The sequence below is a fragment of the Chinchilla lanigera genome, unplaced genomic scaffold (assembly GCF_000276665.1).
Source record: "Chinchilla lanigera isolate Chin_1 unplaced genomic scaffold, ChiLan1.0 scaffold00141, whole genome shotgun sequence".
NCBI classification, from domain to species: domain Eukaryota; kingdom Metazoa; phylum Chordata; class Mammalia; order Rodentia; family Chinchillidae; genus Chinchilla; species Chinchilla lanigera.
Window position 1 is genome coordinate 439,526 of NW_004955542.1, and position 27,219 is coordinate 466,744.

At 43.7% G+C, this 27,219-nt stretch overlaps 2 protein-coding genes across 7 annotated transcripts in view; one reads left to right on the forward strand and one right to left on the reverse strand.

The window, feature by feature from the left end:
- Sept2 (septin 2) overlaps positions 1–4,779 on the reverse strand; it is a 43,224-nt gene extending 38,445 nt beyond the window's left edge. For 2 of the 5 annotated variants that reach the window (XM_005411134.2, XM_013508103.1), the window contains exon 1: positions 4,421–4,501. In XM_005411134.2, the coding sequence (XP_005411191.1) occupies positions 4,421–4,498 (78 nt within the window). In that variant the 5' untranslated portion in view covers positions 4,499–4,501. Of the gene's footprint in view, positions 1–3,827; positions 3,852–4,347; positions 4,502–4,700 lie in introns of those variants that run through there. The other 3 variants (XM_013508105.1, XM_013508104.1, XM_013508106.1) reach the window with 3 other exon arrangements.
- Positions 4,696–27,219, forward strand: part of Hdlbp (high density lipoprotein binding protein) — a 61,292-nt gene continuing 38,768 nt past the window's right edge. The window contains exon 1 of one of the 2 annotated variants that reach the window (XM_005411130.2): positions 4,696–4,780. The gene's annotated coding sequence lies outside the window, so the exon portion shown is untranslated. Of the gene's footprint in view, positions 4,781–5,111; positions 5,225–27,219 lie in introns of those variants that run through there. The other variant, XM_005411132.2, reaches the window with a different exon arrangement.

Sequence of the window (27,219 nt, forward strand, 5' to 3'; positions counted from 1 at the left end):
AACCAAAAAAAAAAAAAAAAAAAAAAAAATTAAAAAAAAAAAAAAAACCTCAGTAACCAACACTAAATAAGCTGCTTAAGCCAAGCCTAGTGGGGCATACCTGTAATCCCAGCACTGGGAAGGCTGAGGCAGAAGGATCGCTGTGAGTTTGAGGTTAACCTGAGCTAAATAAGCAAATGCAAGGCCAGCATGAACTACATAGAGAGACCCTGTCTCAAAAAACAACAACGAAGTGCTTAAATACAACTGGAATGCTAAACCTATTTAACTTATAATCAGTAATTAGGCGTGAATGTCCATTACCATCATAATTACCTTAAGGCACTTATAAAAAACTTCAAACACATACAAAAACACAATAAAACCCTATGTGCCATCCATCATCCAGTTTCAACAGTTAGAAACTCAAAGCCAGTAACAGTTTATGTACACCAGTACCTACTCCTCCTGCCCATGAGCTACTAATAAAAAATGAGATACTTCATTCATGTTTCAGTATGCATACCTAAAAATAAGGGCCCCTAAAAATAGTAAGTCATTATCATAGCTAGGCAAAACGAGTAAGTTCTTTAATATAACCAAATACTCACTGAGTATTTGTATTTTTCAACTGCTTTTTTTTTTTTTTTTTTCTTTTGAATTAGGATCCAGGGGCCTGGGGATTTAGCTCAGCGGCACAGTGCCTGCCTGGCAAGCACAAGGTCATGAGTTCGATTCCCAGTACCAGAAAAAAAACAACAAAAAAAGAATTAGGATCCAAATAAAATTTAGATACTATAATTTTACCATGAATATTTAATACTACCTTAGTGAATTCAGTGAATCCAGTGAAAAACAAAAACTTGTTTGCTGCTAGTTCTGAATACACAGAAACACTAATACCTCTGTGTTAAAAATAATAAAGAATTCTAGCTAGGCAGGGTGGTGCATGCCTACAATAACAGCACTGCTAGGATGAGGGAGGAGGATCACAAGTTTGAGCTCAGCCTGGCAACTTAGTGGGACCCTGTTTCAAAAAAAAAAAAAAAGACTGGGGATGTAGCTCAGTGTGAAGGCTCTCAATTCAATCTCCAGTAACATAAAAAAAAAAAAAATTTCACTCAGGCATGGTAGCACCTGTCTGTACTCCCAGCTACCTGGGAGGATGAGGAGGACCACTTGAGCCCAGGAGTTGGGAGGTCAGCCTGACCAACAGAAACACTGTCTCAAAAAAAAAAAAAAAAAGGCAGTCTTAGAGTAAGATAAGTCAAAACACGTTGGTGGGTGTGGTGACACACATATGCACTCTGGCACTCTGTGAGGCTAAGGCAGAACAATTCCAAGTTTGAGCCAGCCTGGATAACTTAAGTAGCTTAGAGAGACTGCCTCAAAGTAAAAAAGGCTTGTAAATTAGCTTGGAAATTAGTGTAAAGGCCCTTTGTTCAATCCCCAGTATCACTCCCCACCAAAAAAGTGTCTGTATAACAGCAATACATATTAAAGAATGAAAATGAGGCTAAAATGTCATTTACAACAGAGCAAGAAATTTTATTTACTTTTTTTTCCGGTACCGGGAATCGAACTCACTATGTCGCACTTGCCAGGCAGGCACTGTGCCGCTGAGCTAAATCCCCAGCCCCAAGCAAGAAATCTTAAACATGTAACAAATTTAATTTTAAACATGTAACAAATTTAGAAATAGAGAAATCAGGGTCAGCATAAACCAAACCATTTTTTATTTTCCCCAAGTTAGCATAATAAGTAGGTCCAGTTCTATCTACCTGGAATCCTTAATGGCATGGCTTTTTCTTTTCTTTTCTTTTCTTTTCTTTTTTTTTGTTTGAGACAACGTCTCGCTGTGCAGTTCAGGTTGGCCTTGAGCTCACTTTGTAACCCAGGCTCATCTCCAACTCACAACGATCCTCCTGCCTCAGCCTTCTGAGTGCTGGGATTACAGGTGTGTAGCCACCACACTGGGCCATCATGGCTTTCTCTTAAAGGGTTGGATAATACTCTTCAAGTTTACATGGAAGGATAAATGAGGAAATGGTGCCCCTTGCCTCAATAGCTAATTCACATATCAGATTTTTTTTTTTTTTTTGGTTTTTCTCCGGTACCGGAACCGAACTCACGACCTTGCGCATGCCAGGCAGGCGCTTTTGCCGCTGAGCTAAATCCCCAGCCCCCTCACATATCAGATTTGAAATCAACATAGTGTGATGCCATAGTATCCTGATGTGTCTCTCTGCCCTCCACAGAACCCCAGCATTGTTGAACAAGGGGTTCCTAGCCATGTTGTCCACTGTGAGGGTTGGCGCTGGCTCTAAGCAACTTCATGTGAGCACCGAAGTGCTGCACCTCAAACTGCCCTCAGTCCCCTTAGGTTCAGCATGACTGAGGGCTGAGGGTGTTCCTGGAGCGGGTAAAGGTGACTCAGTCCCATCAGCCTCCCTCCCAAGATCTATCCCGGAGGCACAAATACAGTAGAACAGGTAAGAGTCTGAATTCTCAGAAGACATTCAACTCTGCTTTAATTTTACCAAGTTCCTCCTGCCACCTCCTAGTTTCATGGGTTTTTTTTCCTGAAATACAATTGTGATCTAAAATGATTTCTCAAAATGTGAAATACAATTGTGATCTAAAATGATTTCTCAAAATCTCTTAAATGTGATCTCAAAAATGCGGTCAAAAGGAAAGTTTTACTCTTTTACATTGTGCTCATTTCAAGGGTCAAAAGTTGTTCTTTATCCTTAATCCACAGCTTTATGGATGTTCACATGTACATTAGAACCAAATTTCCATAAAAGATGAGAGGTGAAAAATGATGAATAAAACTGCACTTAGCATTATAAACTTATTTTGCTAGTGGTATTCATATTAATGGGATACTCATGCATAAATAGGAACTACCATTCGTTTACACATATTATTCTTATATCCCAAATCCACAAAACGACCCCGCCCCCTACTGTAGGATTCTGAGGTTCCTAATCGCTTATCCAAAATGCTCGGCATGTTTTGGCATTCAGATTCTTCAGATCCGAAAAAGGCACATGATGTACACTATAAAACATGACACTCTCAACTGGGCCTGGGGCACCCCACAATCAGACATGCTTTCTGTAGTGATGTGAGACCATTAACACAGAGTGGTATCAATACACTAAAAGGGCCTCACCTTAATTCTTTGGACAAATGAGTTTTGGTGAACCCTTAGGGGTAAGGGTGACAAATTTTCCTTTTAAAGATTCTCTATCTTAGAATTGGGGGAAAGGGACCTGAAACCATATTCACTAATGAGTAGAGAGGCAGGTACCATCTCCTTTCGCTAGGACAAATCAGAATGAGAATCTGATCTCATTTAAAAGCCCTTGCTCTTAAGGCTGGACATGATGGCCTGCCTGTAAAAGCAGCACCTGGAGACAGAAACGGATGAAATTTCCTACTTTAAGGCCAGCCTAGACTACACAGCAACAGTGACTGGAGATCAGGGTGAAAAATGGGAAAAATGAAGGGCAGGCTTTATACAAAGGAAGAAAATTAAAGTACAAAATAGACACAACGGTAAACAACGAACCTCAAATTAGAATCACTAGGATTCTTTCATGATCCTTACACCATTGTATTTTTCCTTATGATGACCAAAACTACTTCAAAACATTAAATATTTATCTTAAGTATTGTAACGACTGGGGCCGCTCAAATATTCGACAACCTAACCGCGTTCCAGAGAAAATGAAGGGTGTGAGCACAGGCCAGTGGTGTCGAAGACCATTCTCGGTTAGTGTTGGCAGTACAGGCGAAATAGATGGTACTGACGAAAACGGGACCAGAAAGACAAAACAGACCTATGCATTGTCCGAGGATGGGCCGGATCAGAGTTGAGACTTCACTGCTTCCCACCATCCCTGCTCAGAGTCCCCTCTCCGTGCACTGACAGCCCCCCCGCCCCGTCTAACGTCACCATAACCCGAGGAGAGCCGCCGTGGACAGGGCTCGGTCCGTCTATCCCCGCTTATCCTCCGCGTAAGGGAGGTTGGCTAGGGCTGGCTGGCGGACAGGCGAGTCTTGTGAACGTCGCGGAGCAGCTGGCACGCCGTCCTCCTCTCCAGGACAAAACGGCACCGTTAGAATGACAAGATGGCCACAGAACCACAAGGGCCAAGCGGACGGGAATTTGCAGCTTCCCTCCCCAACTCCCCCGCCCGCCGGCGGTCGACGACCCGACGCCTGGTATTAGAAGCCTACTATTGGGGTGGGGCGCCCGCCCCGCCGCTTGCTTCGGGACCGGGCCGCTCCTCCCCCACGCCTGCCCGGCCTCTGAGAACCACAGAACGCTTCCCTAGGGCTAGGGCGAGAGGGTCGTACCCACACTTTCCACGGAAGGACAGGCCTACGGTTCCAGCCCCCACCGCGCCGGGAAGCCTCCGGAGACACTCACCAGCCCGCTCGCCGGAAAGAGAAGCCGACAATCGCGCCGCGGGCCCACCCCGCCCCTCACGCAGGCAAATTGCGTCATCACGGCGCACCGCCCCCTGCCAACTCCTTCCTGGCCCAAGCTGCTGGACCTGTCTCCGCCCTATTCCGGCCCCTCCCATTGCGCAGGCGCAGACGCGTCCCCCTCGTCCACGTCTGTGCAGGCGCCGAGCCCCTCCCACGGCGGTTGGCCTTATAGAAACTGGGGGCGGGGGAGAGGTCAAGCGTAGCCTCTTCTCCTTTACCAAGATGGCGTCTTGTCTGTGTTTTGCCACAGTTCCTACGTTATGAGCCTGGTTTCTTCACGCTAGCAAGATTGGAACAGGTAATGAGATTCTTCGCCTTGTGGGTGACTACGGTGGGGGGAAGGGCTCTTCTTTAAAAAGGATCAGTTGGCCACGAGGATAAGAGGCAGCCGGAGCGGGCAAGTGGCGGCGTGAGTGCCAAGCAATGATGGGAAGGGGGCTTTCGACTCGGCTCTCTCCTCCAGGAAGATGGCGGCAGCACCGAGCTACGAGCGCCGAGCTGGGCCGGGTTGGGGCTGGCCAGCGCTGGCGGGGTTGCTCTAGCCGCTCCCGCGGCCGTCTCGATGGTACGTCGCCGCCCCGGGATTGGCTGCACGCGTGTCCCGTGGGAGCACGCCAAACGTACACCACAGAGTCTCGCGGGTCCCCGGGGACGTAGCCTTCCTGTGCAGGCCGGGGCCCTCGCCCCGCGGGGGAGGGCGGAGCCGGCGCGGCCCCTCGCTTCTCCTGCTCTAGGGCGCGAGGTGAGACCTGCGGCGTGGCCCGCGCGCCGGCTCTCAGCGACCGTCTCGGTGTCGGGAGGGTGCCGTACCCGGTTGCGGCCTTTCCGGGACTGGCGCGGCGGCAGATGTCCTTTCCTCCGTCCCGGGCACCCCATAGGCCAGGCAGCGCTCGGAAACGCCCGCATGGGCCTGGCTCCGAGGCCCCTCTGCAGGAAGCCTCCCTAGGGTGTCTTGATCAAGAGGGAACAAACACTTTTTGCGTCCCTAATGGATAACAAGCACGGTGTTGGGACCCCCGAGCTGTTCTGATACATGGCTTGTTGTGAGGATGTTTTTTGCGTAGCCTCTTGAAAAGGTGGTCAGGTGCTGCCTTGTGTTGTCTCCTGCCCGACAGAGAAGAGCGTCAGACTTGACATGGTGTTGCCTACTCTGCAAACGAAAGGAACCACCGACCTGTGTTTTATTTAAAAAAAAAATGCTTACGGTCAAATGAAACGCCTGGAGGAACTTGGGGAGGTGGTAATCTTTACAGGGTGACTTGCCCTTCAGCTTTGGGTTTTGTTCTGTGTATCTGTAGGTTCACAGCTATCCCAAATCCTCTGGGAATGACTTCACACATTTTGTTTGATGTTTGAGGAAAGTCAGTGGCTTTCTTAGCAAATTTGGTAAAACCTTTTCAGATAGGTTGAGGCACCAGATAGGATTTTTTCTGAGGTTGCTGGTGGCCACACTCCATAGTAAGCTCATTATGAAAGTAAACGTGGTACTGAAACACGGGATGAAATCTAGTGCTTAGGTTTATAGTTTCATCGTGTTGAACACAAAGGATTTAACCCCAAGGTAAACTTTTTAAAGTACGGGATACACTACAAAACCTGGAAGCAGTGTTTTGAAGTACCTGAAAAGCTGTTTGGTTAAGAATAGCTGCCGGCATATGAATTCCCACTTTTCTGGATCATGAACATAAACCATCATTAACCTACTGAAAGTCTTAGATTTGGAGAAAGTGCAGCATTCCTCCTAAAATGTCAGGAACAAGTATTAAAAACATTTAACTAACTCATAATGAGGATTAAACTTTCTTGATACTATATTTTGTGTGGCAAGCACAGTTGAATCAAACTGAAATCACCTGGAAGAAAGTACATGAAGTATAAGGGAGCACTAGGGCAGATCCATGTCACTGCCCTCTTTTCATGGACAGCAGGCCTCTCCCATTCTCCTGATGTGAGAACTTCTTAAGTATTTTCTGTTTGGCTTTGTTTTGATTTTCTGATTGACTCCTACCTTGTTCAAGGTGTGGTGGTACACACATGTAATCCCAGCACTCTGGGAGGCTGAGACAGGAGGATCACAAGTTGGAGCTCAGCCTGAGCAATTTAGTGAGACCTTGTGTCAAAATTAAAAGGGCTGGGGATGTAACTCAGTGTGAAGCCCCCAAGTTCAATTCCCATTACCACATACACATACGTAAAGAGAATACGTACTGGAAATTGCCAGTACCAGCCAGTTGTTAGGTTCTAGGGATGCAACGCGAAAGAAGATACAAATTTTTTTTCTTCACAAAGTTGGTTTAATTTGGAAGATTCACTTTTAAAAGAAAGCCAGTGTGATAAATGCGGTAATGGAAATATGTATATGATACGGAGTTAAGAGGCAGTGGTTACTTCTTGAAAAGTCTTCATGAAAAATGTGTCCTTGAACTGGGGTTTAAAAGATAAGTTTTACCAGGTAAGAATTTGGTAGTTTTACAAGGTAAGAATTTGGTAGACTACTCATGCTGTGAGAGTAGAGGACGTGACTCTCACGTAAGACGTTCTGACTTGAGCAGAATTTTAAATGATTAAAGTATGATATCTGTTATGGTTTGTATCTGGATGGCTCCCCAGAGCCTCATGCAGGCATGGGACATGCTTCTAGAGTTTTTCATTGGTCCATGGTCAATGCTGGGATTATGGGTGTGAGTGCTACACCCAGCCTGGGGCAGGTACTTTGCATACAGTATAAAGGAGGGAAAGAGCCTTGCTCTCTGTTGCTTCTCTCCTTGTTCTCCTGTTGCCTTTGCTATCTTCCACGGCCCTGAATGGTTGCCCTCTGCTATGTGCCACTCTGCCATGGAGCCAGCTAAGCATGGACTGAAACCTCCACAGACTGTGAGCTAAATAAACCTTTCCTTCCTTAATTTTGGGCATCAGGTATTTTGTCCCAGCAATGAGAGAAAAGTAACCAAGACAGTGTCTTAACAATCTTTCATGGGTCTCCACTAGAGCCTCCCAACAGGAAGTTACTTACTGAAAGGGCTTGAGCAGAGAGCATACTTTATAGTACATGTTGCCATGGCCCCTTCTGTATGCATTCTTCCCATGCCACGCAGTGGTAGGGAATCGTATCCCTTTTTCATTATGCAATAGTGAAAGTCCTAAAGACTTACAGTGCACAGCTGTCTCTCAGTTGGCTGAGTTACAGTGACACAAAGTCTACGATGCATGTAAAGATTTTTGAGCAAGAAGAGAAACATAGAGCCTCAATCAATATAAGATGTCAAAGTGCATTTCCCCTTAAATTGTAAAAGTACTACAACATTTGGAAACCAAAAAAATGGTGAAAAGGGACTCTTTTTACATGTATAACATTTTTAAAAAACAGATTTCTATGTTTTTCTTTTTAATTTGTAGAATTAGAGACATTTTAAAGGTGAACTCCCTAGTAGGCTGCTGTTCTACGAGGCACTTCCCAGTTCCTAGAGTACCATTTAAGCTAGACCCCTGTTCTAAGGCAAATCTGGAAGTCCTGCTGTGTTAGTCATCCTGTTGACATTTGCTGTTCTTAATCTGGTAACAGTGCACTGATCATATATACTCTCTTTTAGTATTTATTGGCACCCTTATAAATTTTAAAATCAAAAATCTATTTTAAATCAAGAGTATATCTTCATGTAACTTACAGTGTCCAGTAATCATTGAAAGGCTTGTAAGAAAAAAGTCCTAATGCTCTTCCTCCAGTCCCGTTTCCTTCCCAACAGAGGATGCTCTTTAGCCTCTTAAGAAAATTTCATTCTTGGCTTCCAGTGCTAAGCATGCTTCCTTGACTTGTTTATTTGTATCTCCTGCCCTTGTTTCACAGATTGTTTCTTCACTTGACACTGAGAGCAGATGTGAAGTTTCTAGCTTTCTTTCACTCTTTTGCCTTCTTTATACCGACTGACTTATGGCTGTCCAAAGTAGCTAAGGTAATCCTTAATTCAGTTAGTTCAAGATTTAGTGCTTGTTACACATAAGCATGATACATACATGCTTATGCTGTGCTGTGCACAGCTGGGCCAGATGGTGTAATGGTATTACTTTTACCAGGTGTTATTATTATTATTACAAGTCCTGTTTGGGTTTTTTCTTCTTTTTTTTTTTTTGTTTTTGTTTGTTTGTTTGTTTGTTTGTTTTGAGACATGGTCTTGCTGTGTACTGCAAGGTGGCCTTGAACTAACTTATGTAGCCCAGACTCCTCCAGAACTCACAGATCCTCCTCTTTACTCTCCCAAGATTACAAAATCTTGTTTGGTTTTGTTTGTTTAGTTTTCTCTGTATTTGTCATTAGAATTGAGGCCCAGATTTTGTACCAATTGTCTAAAGTCTTTCAAGAAATGTAGTCCTTTGTATGACGAAATACAGTACTCTGCTCTTTTCATCTTGAATCAGTCTTTTTCAGTGTCTCTGACCTCTTGCAACCTTGACTGTACCTGGAATTTTCCTCTAAATCTCAGTATTCTCTCTGCTTCAGTCTTGGTTTTCTGGACCCCATGTCCTTCTGTCTTGGTTTTATTTTAATTTTGTGACGCATCTCCTCCAGTGGTTGCCAGAGAAAAAGAGGTTTTGAGATCTTTTGTGTCTGAAAATGCTTTGTTTCTCTCCCATTGTACTTGAGAGACAGTTTGGGCCTGATTTTGCTCCTCCCCAGTTCCCAGGGTTTTAGACGGCTTCAGCCATCCTGAGTCTTGAGCCTTTTTATGTGATTGCTTTCCTTGGTGAAGCTTGAAAGCTTTTCTGTCTGGAAATTCACAACGTGCAGCATAAGGTTGCTTTGGAGTCTATTCTCGCCTGTTGTCTTGCCTGCTCTGTGGACCTCTTATTTGGAAACACATGTTCCTCAGCACTAGGCTTTTTTCTTGATTTATTGGTTTGATTTCTTTCCATTTACTTTCTCTTTCTGTACTATTGGACCTTTTGACTAAAGGTCACTGTTAAGTTTCCTACTTTCTTTCTTCTGTCTTTGTGAATTACAAATTGGCAAGTTACATAGTTACAGAGTACAAAGTGATACTGTGATTTATGAATATGATGTGGCATAACAGATCAAGCTAATATATCATCAGTTTTTTTCTGGTGAAGCAGTTAAAGTATACTTTTAGCAATTTAGAAATGTATGACATTAAGTACTGTATGCATCACATTGCAGTGTCTGTTAAACGTATTCCTATCTGTTGAGACTTTTTTCCTTTTTAAAATTTTTACATTATTAGTATATGTTTGTAGTACATGATTACATTCATTATCTGGAGTTGGTACATGTACATAACACATACTCTTTTTTGCCCCTCTTTTCCCTCTCTCTACCCTTATTTTGTAACCTACTTTTGTTTCTCAGCTGCAGCATCTCATATGTCTCTGTATATTGACTTTTTTGCCAAGTTTTTTTTCCCCTTAGGTCCCTGTTACTTCGGGCTACTTTTCATCTGTTAGAGGGAGTTAATAGTTTGTGTCTAGCTGTCCTCTCAAAGCCTCATGCAGTTTTAGATGGGACTTTTTCGGGGGTGGGTGAATCTAGAGTGTTTGATTGATTCATGGTGCAATACTGGGATTAAGGTGGGGTGATTGCTGGATCAGTCCACTGACTGGATTGACGCTTCTCTAATCCCGGTAGACCGGCTACAATAGAAGGGACAGAAAGAGGCTTGTCTCTCCCTTCTTTCATTGCTTTTGCTGTCTTCCACCACCATGAACAGTTTGCCCCTCTGCCATGTGCCACCCTGCCTTGGAGCCAGCCAATTACGGACTGAAACCTCTGCAAACTGTGAGGTAAATAAACCTTTCCTTGTGGAACTTTGGGTGTCGGGTATTTTGTCTCAGCAACGAAAAAACTAAGACAAGGTTTTTGCTTTTCATTTTAGAACCTTTTCTGGGCTATCCATTTGTATTTTCATGGCTACTCATGTGTCAGAGGGCCTCTGAATGTGTGATCATGCCTTGCCTGCTGCGTCTTTCACTTTTCTCTGGATAGCAGCCCTCTGCTTCCTCTGCATAGCCCCAGAGAAATGTCTGCTAGCCCTTTGCCTGGCTGCCTTGCTTGGTGGCCACATGAGGGGCAGGCCTGGGATCTCAGCACTAACAGAGAGAAGCCTACTGCTTCTTTTCAGAATAGACTCCCACCCACAGCGGTTGACTGGTGCCCCCCAGTTCAAAGATTCTGTTTCCCTTTCCTGAGAAAACAATGACAGCCTTTGGCCAGGGCAGACAGTGCCCCGCTGTGCAAAGTTGGGTGTGAATCTTGATGCCTCCCTGCTTTTTTAAGGTTTTTGCTTTTGTTTTGAGACAAGGTCTTGCTGTGTAGTGCAGACTGGCCTTGTATGTAGGCCAGTCTTATGTAGCCCAACCTGCTTATGCAGCCCAGGCTGGCCTCAACTCCCAGCAATCTTCCTACCTCAGCCTCCCAAGTGCTGGGATTACAGGCATTCACCACCACATCCGGCTGCTTTTGAAGTTCTTGTTTCTGTTTTCAACCCAAATTTTCCTCCTTCCAGTCAGGTTGTTTTGGCCTTCCTGTGGCTGGTCTAGGATCGCACCCTTTCAGCTCTTTCTAGATAACTGCCCTCTGCATTTTAAGGTTATTATCTCTACTTCAGTTTTCTGTGCTTTTTGTCTTACACACACACACACACACACACACACACACACACCCTTAACCTTTTGGTGGTGCTCTGGGGCAGTAAAGTAAATGTACTGACTTGATAACTGCCACATGGTATATACTGGTGTAGGAGGTGGATGCTGTGAGGAATAAAACAGATGTGTTCTGTGAGGTCGTCGTGGAGACCCAGTTTAATGTGGTGAAACAGGCTAGCAAATATGTGGCATATCAGTTGCTGATAAAGAGGGTAGAAACAAATAGCATGCTGCTGGGCATGGTGGCACACGCCTATAATCCCAGCACTTGGGAGGCTGAGGCAGGAGAATCACTGCGAGTTTGAGACCAAGGTCAATCTGAACTGCATAGTGAGACCCTCTCTCAAAAAGACAAAAAATAAATAAATTAATTAAATAAAATAAAATAGCATGGGGTTTAGAGCAGCAGGAGTCAGTTGTACCTGGAGAACTTGCTGTTGGAGTGAAGTGACACTCCTTTGAGCCTGAAGTGAGTGCACAGACATGGGCAGCCTCCAGGAAAGACTGTTCAGAGTGCAGTGAGAGGAAGTACAGAAGTATGGGGTGGAAATGCATTTATGTGGGGGAATGTGGAGCCCCAGATATTGGAAGACTGGGGAGCACAGCCGAGGCGACAGCAGGACAATGACCCACCTCTTTGGAGAACAGCCTGAGACAGAGACCACAGTAAGTGAGTTGTAGAGCAGAGACTGCCTTCACCTTCAGCTTCCCCGCACTTCACTGCCTGTCCCTGTCCTTGCAGTCCACCATCTATATAGAGGGCTGTGATCCCCCACACCCAAAACTTAATATGTGCTTTATGACTCTTGCAACCACAATTACCTTATTGGAGAGTTGCTCCCCTACAGCAGGATGGATTAATGTTTACAAATGCAGCAGAAGTTTGACAGAGTTGCAGGGCGGGCGTCTCAGATCACCAAGTTATTTTGTCTATAGTGTGAGTAGTCCAGGAAAAAGATGACCCTCTCTCCCCAGCATTAGGGCCTGAACCCAAGGCCTTTTGTACTGTAGGCAAGCACTCTGCCAATGAGCTGCATCCTTAGCCACTGTCCTTTTCAATAGTATTTTTCTCATGAGTTTTGTCTCCATATCCTTCAGCAGTGTTTTTTTTTTTAACTTTCCGACTGATCTGTTGACTGATTGGATTTTTACTATTTTGTCTTTTTGAGATAACATTTCACTGTGCAGTTCAGGCTGGCCTTGAACTCACTTTGTAGCCCAGGTTGGCCTTGAACTACCAGTGATCCTCCTGCTTTAACCTCCCCAGTGCTGGGATTACAGGTTTGCGCAACCATGTCTGGCAACTGATTGAATTTTGTTTTGTTTTGTTTTGTTTTTTTAAATGTGTGGTAGAGATCCAGGGTGGTGATACATGGCTATAATCCCATCATTCTAGGAGGCTGAGGCAAGATTGCAAGTTTCCAGCCTAGGCAGTTTAGCAAGACCCCCTCTAATAATATTAAAAAGGGCTAGGGGTATAGCTCAACATGATAGCCCTGGTTCAAATCCCAATACTACAAAAAAGGGCTTCACAGTCAAGAAATTCAGATATCCAGTGAGCTGAGATTTTAGTCTCACTAATGATCAAAGAATTGCCATTCAAATCATATTTCTCCCTTACCAGGCTGAGGAGAAAAGAGAGTGACCATCTTAGTTGTTGTCGGAATGATACAGAGAGGTGTATCAGAGGTGGTGACTATAGAAGGACAGTTTTACTCTACAGTGTGGATCAATGCATCACCATGTAATTTTGTTTCTGGGAATTTATCTTACGGCTGTTAGGCTCAAGTAAACAGAATTTTCTTTCAGCACTTTTTATATTGAAAAAAGAGAAAAAGTCAGAGGCCCCACTATAGGAAATTTCTTAAGTTATGTTCACTTGACTCAGCAACATGTGGCTAATAAATGAGATAAATACATGTGTAACGCTTGGAAAGACTGCCATGACCTGTTTTTAAATGGAAATGGGTATAGCACGTGGGTGAACAATGCATATACCAAGGTCCTATTTGTGTTTAAGCTAGGTATTAATGTATGGGCAAGGATAGCTGGAAAATACTAGACAATATTTTTTGAGATACTTTGGGGAGAATCCTAGGAGATTGCCAATTTTTACCTTGTTTTGTTGGGTTGTATTTTATATTTGTATGTTAAAAGTCCTTTTCCTTAGTCAGCCACCACTAAGCAAGTACTCTGTAGTACCAGTATATTACTTCTACAGTATTAATTAAACCAGGGTTAGTGTAGGTCCTTCCTGTCCTACCTCAGGCCTCGTGGGCTGTATGGTAGCAGGGCTGGGCTATATGTTAGCAGGCCTTATCTGAGCAAGGAGAGGTAGGAAGTTACTGATGGAGAAGCCAAAGGTTACCAAGTGGCAGTGAGCAATCAGGAGGAATTCTTTTCAATTAAGTGTTTCTGGACACACTCCTTCCTGTGTGTTGGTATTCTCAGAAGTCCCTGGAAGTAGACAGTGGAGACAGTACCTGCTCACCAACTCAGTAAAGGCTTGAGGTATTTATGCAGGTTAGGAAAGTGGTCTCAAAGAGATCTGAACTCAGATTTGGACCTGTTTGATTGGATTTTGTTTTAGTTTTCATTTTGTTTTGATTTTTTTTGAGAAGGATCTCACTATGTAATCCAGGCCAGCCTTGAACTCATTGTTGTCCAGGCTGGGTGTGAACTCCATCCTCTCCTACCTCGGCCTCGAGAGCACTGGAATTAGGGGCATGCAGCCCCACACCCAGCTTGGACCTGTTCTTAATCAGCCTTGTGACCAATAGCACTTTTACTTCTTCCTTTGAAGATAAGAACGCTGAGTCTCTGAGTTTTCTCATTTGTTTTTGTAGTTCTGATAGCTCAGAACTCTTTTGTCAGGGTTTGCAAAGAATAGATTTAATAGAGAACACATAATTTATAGGGTTATTTTATAATATTCACCCAAAAGTCAAATGCAGAAGAGTGCAAGACATCTTTCCAAGCACTTGAGACCTGAAGAATCCAGTGGAGGACCTGGATCCCATAGCAATATCCTGCATGGGTCCAGCTGAAGACCTCGACTCCATGACAAAGTCCTCCATGTGACCAGCTGGAGGCCTAGAGCCCATGACGATGTCTCATGTAAGTCTGTATCAAGGATCTGCATTGGGAATTCCCAAAGGTCAGTGGTGGAAGCTATAAAGTCTGAACCAGTGGGATGGAGGTTTTGCATGAGCAGGCTGAGGAATCTGCACAGGGATCCAGGAAGTGACTCTCAAGGTAGGAACCAGAGCTCCCCTGAGAACTGCAAGCTCAGAACCCTTGATGAACTTGGTTTCTGTTTCTTTGGACCACCATAAAATGAGCACCCTCAATCAATGAGTGGCTTCAGGGACCAGCTTTTCTCCAGAGGTTTGTGTGTGTTTGGATTAACAGACTATTAGGGTTCAGGTTGCTTGGATCAGTGTACCTGTGTGACCAACCCATGTTCAGGGCTTGTTGTCCTTAGTCTCTGTTCTACAATTAGGTGTAGATGGTGTGAAAAGCAGTCTTCTGCTTCAGGTTAAATGCTACCTCTCCTCTCTTGTTCATCTTCTCTACTGGCCACCTTCCTCAGCATAAATCCTGACCCTCACCTTCCTCTTGGGGTTGTGAGTGAGGCTGAGGACTGCATTGAGGCTGGGCAGCAGTGGTTCTTCGCCTTGCTCTGCCAAGTAAGAGGATACTGTGCAGTGCTGAGCTGCTGGAGGAGCCCCTCACCCTCCTGCAGGACACAGTGCCTTCTGGGTTAGTGCAGGCAGCCTTCTTTTATAGCAGCCTTGGCTGGCTGGACCAATGCTACTTCTGCCTTTCTTCTGGAGAGAAGGCACTGCAGCCAGGCCAGTCTGTGTGTGTTGCCTCTCTGTCTAGAAACTGCTCTCAATGCTTTCTGGGTCCACTGTTGGTTGTACAAGTGTCATGTGTCAACCCTGCCCAGCGCTTGTCCCTGGCAGCTGAGTTTTGTTAGTGGGGATCAGGAGGGTGCTGTGAGCAGAGACCCTACCTAAGGTCATGTACTTAGGGACTTAGGGACGAGTGGCTGAGCTCCCTGCTCAGGGTTCCTTGAGGAGAGAAAGCTATCTTCTGTGGGTTTATTGGCAGCAGCCCCTACAGAGCGGCCCAGCCTGTGAGGTTTGCAGGCCCAGAGGGAGCCAAGCTGCTACGGAGGTTGCCATGCAAAAGCCTTGGGGGAGTGGAAGCTGGAGAAAGGCCTCTGACCCCCAGAACAAGTACAGGTCCCAGTTGGGGGAGACATTGCAGGTGCAGAATGAAATCTCAAAGTCATGCTTTAAAGAGGGTTGTTTATTTGGCTGGTTTTGAGATTCAGATGGAGGCAGCAGCTTTTTTTTTTTTTGGTACTAGGAATTGAACTCGGGACCTTACACTTGCCAAGCAGGCACTTATGCCACTGAGCTATATCCCCGGCCCGAGGCAGCAGCTTTTTGAAGGGGCTACCTTTCTAGTACTGACCCCCTGCAGGACACATTGCGTTCTTTACAACGGGCTTGGCTGGCTGGACCAATGCTACTTCTGCTTCCTTTCTGAAGAGAAGTCATTGCAGCCAGTTACTGCAGTTTGCCTGTTAGGAACTGTGTTGCTTGATAGTGTCTCCTACTTGATGGAGGTAAATAAGCATAACTATTAAATTGACTTTTTCCTTCCCTTTATGTTCTTAGAGATGGTCCACAGGCTTCTGAACTTGTCCCTTCAAATCATTACAGTGTACACCCCGCCCAACATTTCGCTGGCTAGAGTGAAATCAAATATGTAACATTCTTTTTGCCAGTTTTGTTTTGTAGTGATATATATTGATGCTTAAATTCATTCATGTTTCAAGTGAATTGCAAATTGATTTCTTTTTGCTTGTTAAAATTTTTTATGTTTTTAAATTAGGTGGTCTTACAGCATTGCTTAAATTAATGTGTTATGAAAGTTCGATTTGAAGAATATATATTTGTCTTCCTCCTGAAACAAGACTTCCATTTTGGGACCAGGGATATAGCTCAGTAGCACAGCACCTGCTTGGCAAGCACAAGGTCCTGAGTTCAATTCCCTGAACAACAAAAAAGACTTCTATTTTGACATACTTGTTCATGCTGGGATCTGACTTGCCAGCCACAGAGACCAAAGTTCTTTGTTGCTTCTGTGGCCTGAACAGTTTCTGAGCAGGACTGCGGCACTTCCCAGGCTCAGCCCAGGAAGATCCAGGAAACTCAGTCCAGGGCCATCCTTAGTTTACCCAGGGCTTGGATATGGTTGTCATCATGTCCCTTTAAGAGACTGGTAAGTATAGGGAGAAAAAGATGGTGTTACACTGGGGAGACAACAGAAGCATGGTTCATCTTTCCCTGACCCTGTGAAAGGTGCTTTTGGTTTTGGGGCAGTGTGTTCCAAGTGTGTCTGCTATCATGGCAGCCTCAGCTTCTTGTCCTTGGATGGCTGGGGCCAGGGGATCTGCCTAATTGCTGAAGATGCTGCTGAGGTTGGAGGGGGGCATTGCACGAACTTGCAGCCCTTCAGTTCTTTCTGTGCTTCATGTTAAGTTTTTAAGACCAGATCTTTATGTAGAGCATGGTGTGGAAGGACTGAAATGGTAATGGAGGGTCTTGTCTTCTCCATCATATCTCATCCATTAGCTCCTACAGTTTTTGCTTTTGCTATCGATTGGCCTATTGTGGCATACTATGAACTTACCATGCATTAGGAGTCTTATAAGAATGTTGATTCTGGTGTGTACTTCTGCTTGCCTTCTTGTCTGCCTGCTCCAATCCTGAAGAAGTAGGATTGCATGTGTCTGTATTTCCCCTTGGCCACTGGTGGTTGACACACTCTCCTGCCCCTTGAGTCCTGCTCCTTGTGTGTATCATGGGTTGCCCTGTCTGGGAATGCCCCTGAGACTGGTATCTTCTTGTCCTTTAGGAGGACTGACTGGGCCCACAATGCTAGTGGCAGGCCCTAGTAGAACCTCTCAGGTGTAGTGTCTGAAAAGTTTCTTGGGGACTTCTGTCTGTTCCTCAGAGATATCTCCATGTGGACCTTGAAGCTGCCCATGATGTGTCACTCACTGTCACTCTGGCTAAGGTCTTGGTAGCTTCTGTAACACTTGCTGCTGGTTCCAAAAATCTGGTTTCCTGAACTTTGACAAAATGAACAGGTAACAGATTTTAGTATCATAACAGTGTTTTTATGTTATACCACATGCTTCTTGTTTAATGATGGTGTTTATCTTCTTGCTTGTCTCCTTAGATTGCATATTTGATGGTCTTTGATGATAGTAACATCTTTTGTCATTTTATTTTAATGTACTTTTAGATTTTCACTAAATATGTTACTTTAGGGAACTATGGTTCATATGGCCATTTCCTGATGTTAAATTGCATAAGAAGCAAAGACTAGGTGCCAAGTTTCATCAATCTTTTCTTGTATTTTAAAGTGATAATCTGTCAGTCTTGTATGTGTATTTGTCATCCTTTGAGCTGTAAGTTTCCATTTCCTGGTATGGTGTCTTATTTTCTAAGTTTTGTGATTTATTGGGCTGGTGTCTTGTATAAAATTTTACATGTTTGTCAAATGGTTTGTAGTCAATAATCTTTTCTCTGTAGTATCCATTCATTGTTTTGGAGACACAGAACAGTGCCCTTGTTTTCCTCTGGGGAACCCTCTTTCCACCATATACAGGCTCTGTATTTTGGATAGACAGTTTCAGCTAGCTGCATTGGTGGATGCTGGTTGGCTGTGCCTTAGATGCATTGTGTCCCTTTGGCCCCTTGACTACAGTTGTTGGTCCCCTAATGGGTTCAGAAGCCAATTACTGCTAGGGAGATACAAAAATAATTTGTGAGGCCCCTGTGGGACAAAGAAAGTCTTACTTCCTTGGGAGCTACCAGAAGATATAATTATTGCCATTTGTAACACTGTTCTTGTTTCAGAACCAGGAAAACAGTACTCTGTATCATTGTGTTTGTATCTGTGTTCAGTGTGTTCTTTGTCAAACTGAAACTTTAATTGCTTTTTTCAGAGAAAACTGATTTTGGTTTTGATTGCCCATCAACTATATTTCACCAGTTCTTTTATTAACATATTCTTACTGCCTTGAATTATTGGTGGTACAAATGGATCTATTCTCTTTTATTGGTCTTTTTACTAATAAAATTGATAAAAAGCTACCCACTGGGACAGTCATGCATATACCACCAGTGGTCCAAACTTGGCATCGAGACATAAGAGTTACGGCCCCATCATGAATGTGTTCATTCCTCCTACTTTGAGTGCTTAGCTCATTTACCCTTGTTCTTCCCTGTAATGAAATTTACAAATTTGGCTCACCCTCTGACTAGAGCTTTAGCAATGTCCTGTAGACTTTGTTTTTTTGTTTTTGTTTTTGTTTTTTAAAGAGCAGAATATGTTTATTGAAGGAAAGAAAGCTTCTGTCCAAGAGAGGGACAGAAGGGGAACCTGAGAGGGTTGCTGTCCTGTAGACTTTGATAAAGTGCTCTCTGCTCCTGTAGGCAGGAGGATCGTTGCTAGTTCAGGGCCAGCCTGGGCTACAAAGTAAGTTCAAGACTAGCCTGAACTGCATAGTGAAACCTTGTCTCAAAATAAAGAAAGGAAATCTTTTTGTTAGGAAAAGTTTGAAACATACCAAAAATAGAAGAGAATAATATCTCAAACGTCTGTTACCCAGTTTTAACAGTTATTGTTTTACAGTCTTGCTTTATCTATCCCTATTTAGTCCCTATATGTTGTATTTTTTGTTTGAGTATTTGTTTTGTTTTGTTTCTGGTACCAGGAATTGAACTCACGACCTTGCACTTGCCAGCCAGGTGCTGTGCTGCTGAGCTAAATCCCCACTCCTTGTTGGAGTATTTTAAAACAAATCTCAGATTTTGTTTTCTCTAAATACTTTAGTTTGCATCTTTAGTAGATATGAGCTTTAAAAATCAAAACCACAGTATCATTACTGTACCTAACAGAATTGACTATACTTTCTTAATATGTAGTATTTATTCTGTTCAGTTTTATCCAAATGTCACAAAATGTATTTTTATATTTGCTTTGTGTGAAAATCCAAAGAAGGTGTCCACGTTGTATTTGGTTTAAACCTTGTAAGTTTCTTGGAAAATCTTTAACAAATCCTCCCCTTTCCCCATTTAAAATTTTGTCTTTAATGTCATTTATTTATGAAAGCAGCTGGGCATCTGTGCTGTGGGACACCTGCATTCTGGGTTTGGTTGAGTTGTGCTCTTCAGCATGCTTCTCTAATCCTCTTATTCCCTATTAATCGACAGGTAGGTATAGACATTGTTGGTTTCAGGTTTGATTTCAGGGGCAAAGAGCACACCAAGAGTGTTTGGAAGGTGGTGCTTAGTATCTCAGGCTGTGATTCACAAGGACATGATATCTGCTGTTAGGATGGGTCAGTGGGGGCAGTGTCAGCGTCTCATTCCATCCTTTATAGGGTTCAGTGTCCAGCAGTTATCTGATTTTTTTTCTTTCCCCCCAGGGTTGGGAATCGAACCTAGGGCCTTATGCATTCACATACTAGGCAAGGCAAACTGGTGATGCTACATCCCAGCCTAACTAGCAGTCATTTTGCTTGTCGCTTGTATCCATTATGTCAGCTGTATGTTTGTTTCCTATTATAGTTGTTCAGATTACTACAGTGCAGCTGAAATTAGTGTCCCTGAACTGGGGTCGCAGTGTCATCAGGACTGGCTGCTTCTAGACGCTCTAAGGGATATCTTTGTCCTTATCTTTTGCAATTTATAGAGTCTATTATTTCATTTGTGGCCCCTACTTCCATCTTTAAACCACATGATCTAAGGGGGGGACACAAAGGACATTTATGACTACCTTTAAGGATCCACCTCTAAGTCCAAGATAATCTGCCTATCTCAAGATTAATTCACCTATAACATTTACAAGTTGTAGGAATTAGGATTTGGATATCTTGGGGAGGCCACTGTTCAGTTTATAGTTGACAATTGCAAGGTGCAGATTTTTCTGATTTTATTTCTACATTTATTAGTTGGTGTTCGTATATAAAGAGGGTTTCCCTTGTTGATTTTGGTTATCCTGCAATATGGCTCCTACTAGAGGGAAAGGCGAAATGAATGGTTTCTTTCTTTCTCAGTGTTTAGAATGCATTGGGACTAGCAAGTTGCAAAGGTAAAATATGTCTTTATAGCTCTGCACCCCCTTACCCGTGCGTGCTAGAATTATGATAAACATGTTGGTGTGTAGATAATTGTGTTTCGACCCATTGAAGCTGTTTTGGGGGCTCATGTTCCCAGGTTGACTTCCCTATTCCTTAGTCTGGGACTGCTTCCTTACTTCTGTCACAGCAGGCCTGTCCTGTCTATATCTGCTTAGGCCTTGAGTTGGCCATGTCCACGGAAGCCTCATGGGAATGGCGATCATCACCACAGTGTGTGCCCAAGGGTATTCTGTACCACTGAGCTGCTTGTCATGCAGATAACCTTAGGGACACCCCTCACCTTTAAAAGAAAAAATAATCATGGGTATATTTTTTTATTCAAATTACAATTTACAGGTATTTTACTTCATATGAATGTTTTTTCTAACACTGAAAATCTTAGTTTCTTTCATGACATAGTCTTACTATCAAGTCATTTTAGAGTACAATTAACGTGAGAAGTATGCAGATCTTTAGTGTGTAGAAGTCAATGAATTTTCACCTCCTGAACCTACCTGTATTACTTAACATCAAAATAAGGAAGCAGGCATATTTTATGTTTAGTATTTATTTCTAGAGTTTGTTCTCCATTTTACATGGTTCTACTTGCAAAGCTATGAATCATATATATTCGAATGAGCTTGACTTCCCTCCCAGTACCCCTCCCTTTTTTTCTTTCTGTTGTTTTCTTCCGTTGATTCTTTTTGAAAATATAAACATAACCCTTTGCATCTTTAACTCTTAGAGAAGGTAGCATAGTCTGCACTTGCTTTTCTCTGACCTGCCTTTTAGACCACACGCAGCAGCATGAGTTCTTCCCTGGCTTTTGTGTGTTTATTTAGCTACTTCTTCTGGACTTCTTAGCTCTGTTACTCACTCCCTGCTCTTGCCCTCCTCCCCCATGAGCTAGATCACCTCTTTGTCAAATTCCTCCCAGGCAGTGTCCATGTCCCCTCCTCCCCTACACCTGGTGTCCACCTGAGGGTTTTTTGGAGGGCACACCTGCCTCCCTTGTTGCTGACCTTCCCTCTGCTGAGCTCCTGCTTCCCTCCTTGGCTCCCTTTGGAACCTCCGAGAAGTGCCTGTGTCTTTCTTTTTCTTTTTGAGACAGGGTCTCCCTTCAGAGCCTCCAAGAAGTGCCTGTGTCTTTCTTTTTCTTTTTGAGAGAGGGTCTTGCTATGTCTTTCAAGCTGGCCTGGACTTACTATGCAGCCCAGGCTGACCTCAAACTCACAGCAATCCTCCTGCCTCAGTGTCCCAAGTGCTGGGACTACACAAATGTGTCATGCCTGCATCATCTTACCCTCTTTGTATCTTTCTGGTTTTCTCATAGTAGGAGTTACAATGTGTTCTTAGTTTACCTGTCTTTCTCACTTGGCAGATGAAACATCCAAGTTCTGCTTCCCAGTTGTATACCGGTTTTTCTCTTTCATGGTGTTCTAATCTGTATTTCAGCTGTCTAATTCAGGAGAGAAAAAAACACTTCTGCTATGATCCAGATATTGAACCTGTATATGTGCAGCTTAAGGCTGAATAAGCACTTTATGGGAACAGCTATATCACAAAGGGTTTCCAGGAAGTCCTTAAATCCAGTACTCCCAGGCAGTAAGTGTGAAACATACCTATGAAAGTAGACCCACAGAAAGATAGTTATGGAGGACATGAGGTAGTCCCAGTAGCTCCTTTGACAAATTAGGAAACAGTCTGCTGAAGTAGGTGATGTGCTCAGCATCACCAAGCAGTTGATACTCTCCAGTGCCTTGTACTCTATACCCTGGAGAGGAGAGAGCACAAACACATGGTTTTGTGATGTTTATTTCCTCCTTTTTAGAAGATCCTTACATTCCTATTTGGATGGGACTAGTCCCAAGGTTAATCTTTCAAATTCTTAAATCCTTCCACCTAGTGCTTGAGCTAACTTTGTATCCATAACAAAGTTGTTGTTGTTGTTGTTGTTTTATAAACATGAGCTAAACTAAATCCAGCTCATAGAACTTTATAGGAAGAAAATGTAACTTTTAGGAATCAAAAAAATACTTGAGTGTAAATTGTTGCCTTTGGCCAAACTTAACATTATTTTGTTTCTTGTTCAGTGGGACTTATAGTAGGAAGGTTAAAGGTACTTCCTTAGTTATAGGCCAGAGGGAAAGCCTTCCCTGCAGCTCTTCCATCCCCACCCTGCCTTAATCCTGTTCCCAGAAACTACATTTGTGGCAGTTAGGGTGGAATGTCAACATGATTGGCTTTGGGATTTGCCCAAGAGATTCGTGAAGCTCACTTTTGGGTATGTTTGGGTGGGTGATGAAGGCATGGACTTCGGGTCAATGTCTGGTGACTCCTGCTTTCCACACTGGCACTGTTCCCCTGCTCTGGTCATCATGAATTAAGCAGCTCTGCTGCACCATGCCCTGTGCCATGATGTTACTGCCTTGGAGTCAGCTGACCATGGAGTGAATCCCCTGAAAACGTGAGCCAAAGTAAACCTCTCCTTTAAGTTGTAGGTGTCGGGTACTGTGTCCCTTAGTAGGAAAACTGATGAGTATTCCATGATAGTTGATGGGAGAGGGGCTTCTGTGGGCCCCAGGCCCATGGTGAACAGTTCAAGATGCTTGCCATGGCATTTGTAGCTTGGAGTGACCTGGGGTCACATGGATGACACCCTGAAACCTCTTTTAAATCAGCCTAGGACTTTATGGTGGAGAAGCCCCTGAGAAGACATGTAAGGCAGGTGCCTTCATCACTTTCTTGTCGCTCGTACATGATACCAGATACAACATAAGGAGGAGAGGTTTATTTTGGCTCATGCTTTTCAGAGCTTTCATCCATAGTGTGCTTCTTCCAGAGCATACAGTGACATAAGGGAGACCCTGGGCAGAGAAAAGCTGCTCACATAGTGGTAGGCTAGAAGCAGGGGAGGGGGATTTGCGAGGCAGACACACCACCCAGTGATCCCTGTTCTGACTGGGCCCCCCTCCTAAGATCACATTTGGCCATAGAGCCTCATGATTCAGGCACCTTTCAGAAGCCCCGCCTCTGAGCAAGGCGTGAAACTTGGCATGGACATCTAGGTATAAACCACAATAGCAAGTGATCACAATGCAGCCCACTCTCGGGGCTTCTCTGTGCCAAGGTGAAGTGTATCTCAGAAGGCTACCTTGTTCCTGGGAAAGGCATTTTAGCTGGACAGAGGAGACCCTCACTGCTCTTCAGGTTCTCAAAGGCAGCTCTACCTGCCACCCTCCCACTGCCCACACACAGTTCATGGGTTAGAGTCAGGTCACATCCTTCTGTGGTTACCAGTCTCTCACAAGGAATTGACAGCAAAAGACAGTTCTTGCTGAGCACAGTCTGGTAAGCACCACAGCAAAGACAACCTGAGACTGCCTTTCCCTGATGTAGTACTAGTTATGCTGAAGCATCTCTTCTCCTGAGTGTGAACTGTGTGCCAGCTGTATTTATATGCCCATTCAAATACTTTCTCAGTGGACAGTGTTAGAATATTACTGTTCTCTTGTGTGCTGTCTTCTCAAGCCCAAGGTCCCACTGCCCACCCTTAAAACCTGCTGGCTCTGCACCCCAGCCCTTCTCATCTACTGCCCATGACTGCAGTGCACTTCTAGATGTCTAGATCTACAAGCACACATCTGTCTTGACACAGCTGGTGGTGACTTGTCTACAAACACAGAGCTGCGTCTTTCTTACTGAATGGCACTGGTGTAGGGATGAAGTTCTCTTACCTGACTCTATGGTGCAAACTGACATATACTCACTTGAGCATCTGATAAACTGAGGCCTCAGGGCTCCTACTTGAAATGGGTCTGCTGGTTGGGGTCTGCTTATTCCTGTTTAAAAAACCAAGTTTTTCACAGGGCTAAGGATTGAACCTAGGGCTTCCTGCACAGTAGGCAAATGCTCTACCACTGAGCTATATCCCCAGGCAGAGATTGTTCTTATGTAAAACAAATGTATAGTACATCCTGGGGTTTTCAGTATTCATTTAAGTGGATTTAAGAATTGAGAAACTGGAGCCAGGTGTGATGGCACACGCCTTTAATCCCAACAGTCAAGAAGCTGAGGCAGGAGATGGCTTAGAGTTCAAGGCTAGCCCTGGGCTACATAGTTCAAAGCCAGCCTAGAATACATAGCAAGACCCTGTCTCCAACCGCCTCCCAAAAAAAACCTGAAGAAACTTACGATTAGAATGTAGAATTCTTTGAGATCTTAAAGGCCTTTTTTCCAAGTCACAAGTTTTAAAATTCTTTTCCTGCAGATTTCTGTATGGTAAACTTAATAATCAGAAACATTTCACTCATGTTTCATTATTTTGTACTAGTTTTATTGTGTGTGTCTGTGCATGTGGTGCTGCGGTACACAGGGCCTTGCACATTCTGGGCAAGCACTATACACTGAGCTGTGTGGATACCTTTAACAGGCAGGTTTATTTTTGCCCAACTGAGAGGTAAAATCTCTCATTTATTTTATTTTGTATTTGCATTTTCTTTTATACAGATTGTTTCCTGCGTTTCTATGAAAACACATTTGTATCTTCTGCCCATTTTTTTCATGGGTTCTCAGTCTTGGGAAGAAACACTCTAAGCTCAGCTTGTTTTATCTCTGCCTCAGGACCCTGTGCCCCAAGTGTGAGGAAGGGGAGACACTTCCACAAGTAGAAGAGGATCACTGTTTTGTAGTCTTCCACCAGTGGAAACCCACTTGTTATAAACAAAAGAAAGCTTACCATTCAAGGCAGAGGCCGGATGTGGTGGCGCACTCCTGTAATCGCAGCACTCGGGAGGCTGAGGCAGGAGGATTGTTGAGAGTTCAAGACCAGCCTGGGCTTCAAAGTGAGCTCAAGGCCAGACTGAACTGCAGAGTGAGACCTGTCTCAAAAAAAAGACAAAAACAAAAAACAAACAAACAAACAAACAAAAAATGAAGGGAGAGTCTCCATCAAATGTGTTTCAGCCTTGGTTTGAAAGTATGATCTAAGCCGGGCGTGGTGGCACACACGCCTGTAATCCCAGCATTTGGGAGGCAGAGGCAGGATGATCACTGTGAGTTCAAGGCCAGCCTGGACTGCACAGTGAGACCCTGTCTCAAAAAGACCAAAAAGAAAGAAAGAAGTATAATCTATAGCACTGCTGCTTGATAAAAGTACATGAGCCACATAAATCAAAATTTTAGTATCCACCTTAAGATATCAAAAGAAATAAGTAACATTATTAATATATTATTCCACCTAGTCTATCCAAATATAATTTTGTGACAATTTGTAATCCACATGGGAATTGTTAAGCTGTCTTATGTTGTATTTTTTTGTGTTGGGTCATTAAACCTGGTGTGTGTTTAGACTTTCAGCACAGCAGCTTGAAGTAGCCACATCTCAAATATGGTAGCCACATGTGGCCAGTACATACTGGTCAGCACAGCTCTGAAGAATGTTGTGTTCTATTTCTGTGGAAATCTATTAACTTTGTTTTTCTTGGTACCTCATCAGTTTTTTTAAAAACATAAGGTGTGGGGCTGGAGATTTAGCTCAGCGGCACAGCGCCTGCCTGGCAAGCATGAGGTTGTGAGTTGGATTCCTGGTACCGGAAAAAAAAACAAAGAATAAAAACATAAGGTGTAATAGCTGGGCACCATGGCACAAGTCTACAATCCCAGGATTTGGATTGGGAGACTGAGGCAGGAGGAGCTCTACAAGTTCAAGGCCAGCCTAGACTATATAGGGAGACCCTGTCTCAAAAGAACATAACAAAAAGATATATTCATCTGAGAAATTCTTGAAGGCTTTATGTGAATACTGTATTCTTTACTCAGCTGCATAAATAGGTGCTGGTTATTTCAGTATTCATTAGATTAATGTTGTATGGTGCCACATTAATTGAATTCAGTTAGTGGAATTAAGTGCTAGCATTCCCAAACAACAGGCTACCTACTATAGTCACTTTCCTTTAGATGTTGCTGTAACTCATGAGAAAAGCCAACAAAGTTTGCAGATGTGAAATACAGACATTGAGAGTTTCACCCCCAGCTTATGTCTGAGCAAGATGCTGAACTCAATTTGCCAACGGATTTGATGCCTCTTGTGCAGTCTGTGGATGTTCACAATGACTGAGCTGAAACATAGGTCATATATTTTCACATTATCTAGAAGTACATCCCCCTAAAAAGTAAGCCAGAATAAGTATCATTGAAGAAAAATAGTACATTACTCTTTCTATCACTTCCTGAAAAGAAGTGAAACTGACAATTAGTGGAAAAAGAAGAGAGTGTAAAGGGTGGTGCACACCTGTTACCCCAGTACTCTGGGAGGCTGTAGCTGAGGTAGGACGATCACAAATTCAAGCCCAGCCTGGGCAAGTGGGAAATTTAGTGACACTTTATCTCTAAAAAATACATAAAAATAAGGGAGGAGGGGGGCACAATGTAGCTCAGTGCAAATGCCCTGGGTTCACTCCTCAGTGCTACCAAACGGGGGTGGGTGGGGATGGTATCAGGGATGAAAACACTTTTTTTCCTGACCTCACCATTCTCAGTATGGGGGCTTGAACTGTGCTAGATATCCCATCCCTTTGCAATAACTCTGGTAGTGGGCTTTGGTGTGTATTAGTTTAAATTCTCCTAGTCACCTGTTTTTTCTGGAGTTGTTTTTTGAAATAGGGTCTGTATGTAGTGCTGCAGGCAGGCCTTGAACTCGCTAGGTAGCCCAGAAACTCCTGGTAAGCCGCCTAACCTCAGCGTGGGAAGTGTTGGGATTACAGGCCTGTGCCACCGCATGTCTTTCTTAGGAGCTGCAGGGAGGGTGTATCTTTAAATCCTAGGATTTCTCAGATACTTTTTTCCCAGAATTTCTTTGCCATTTTTATCTT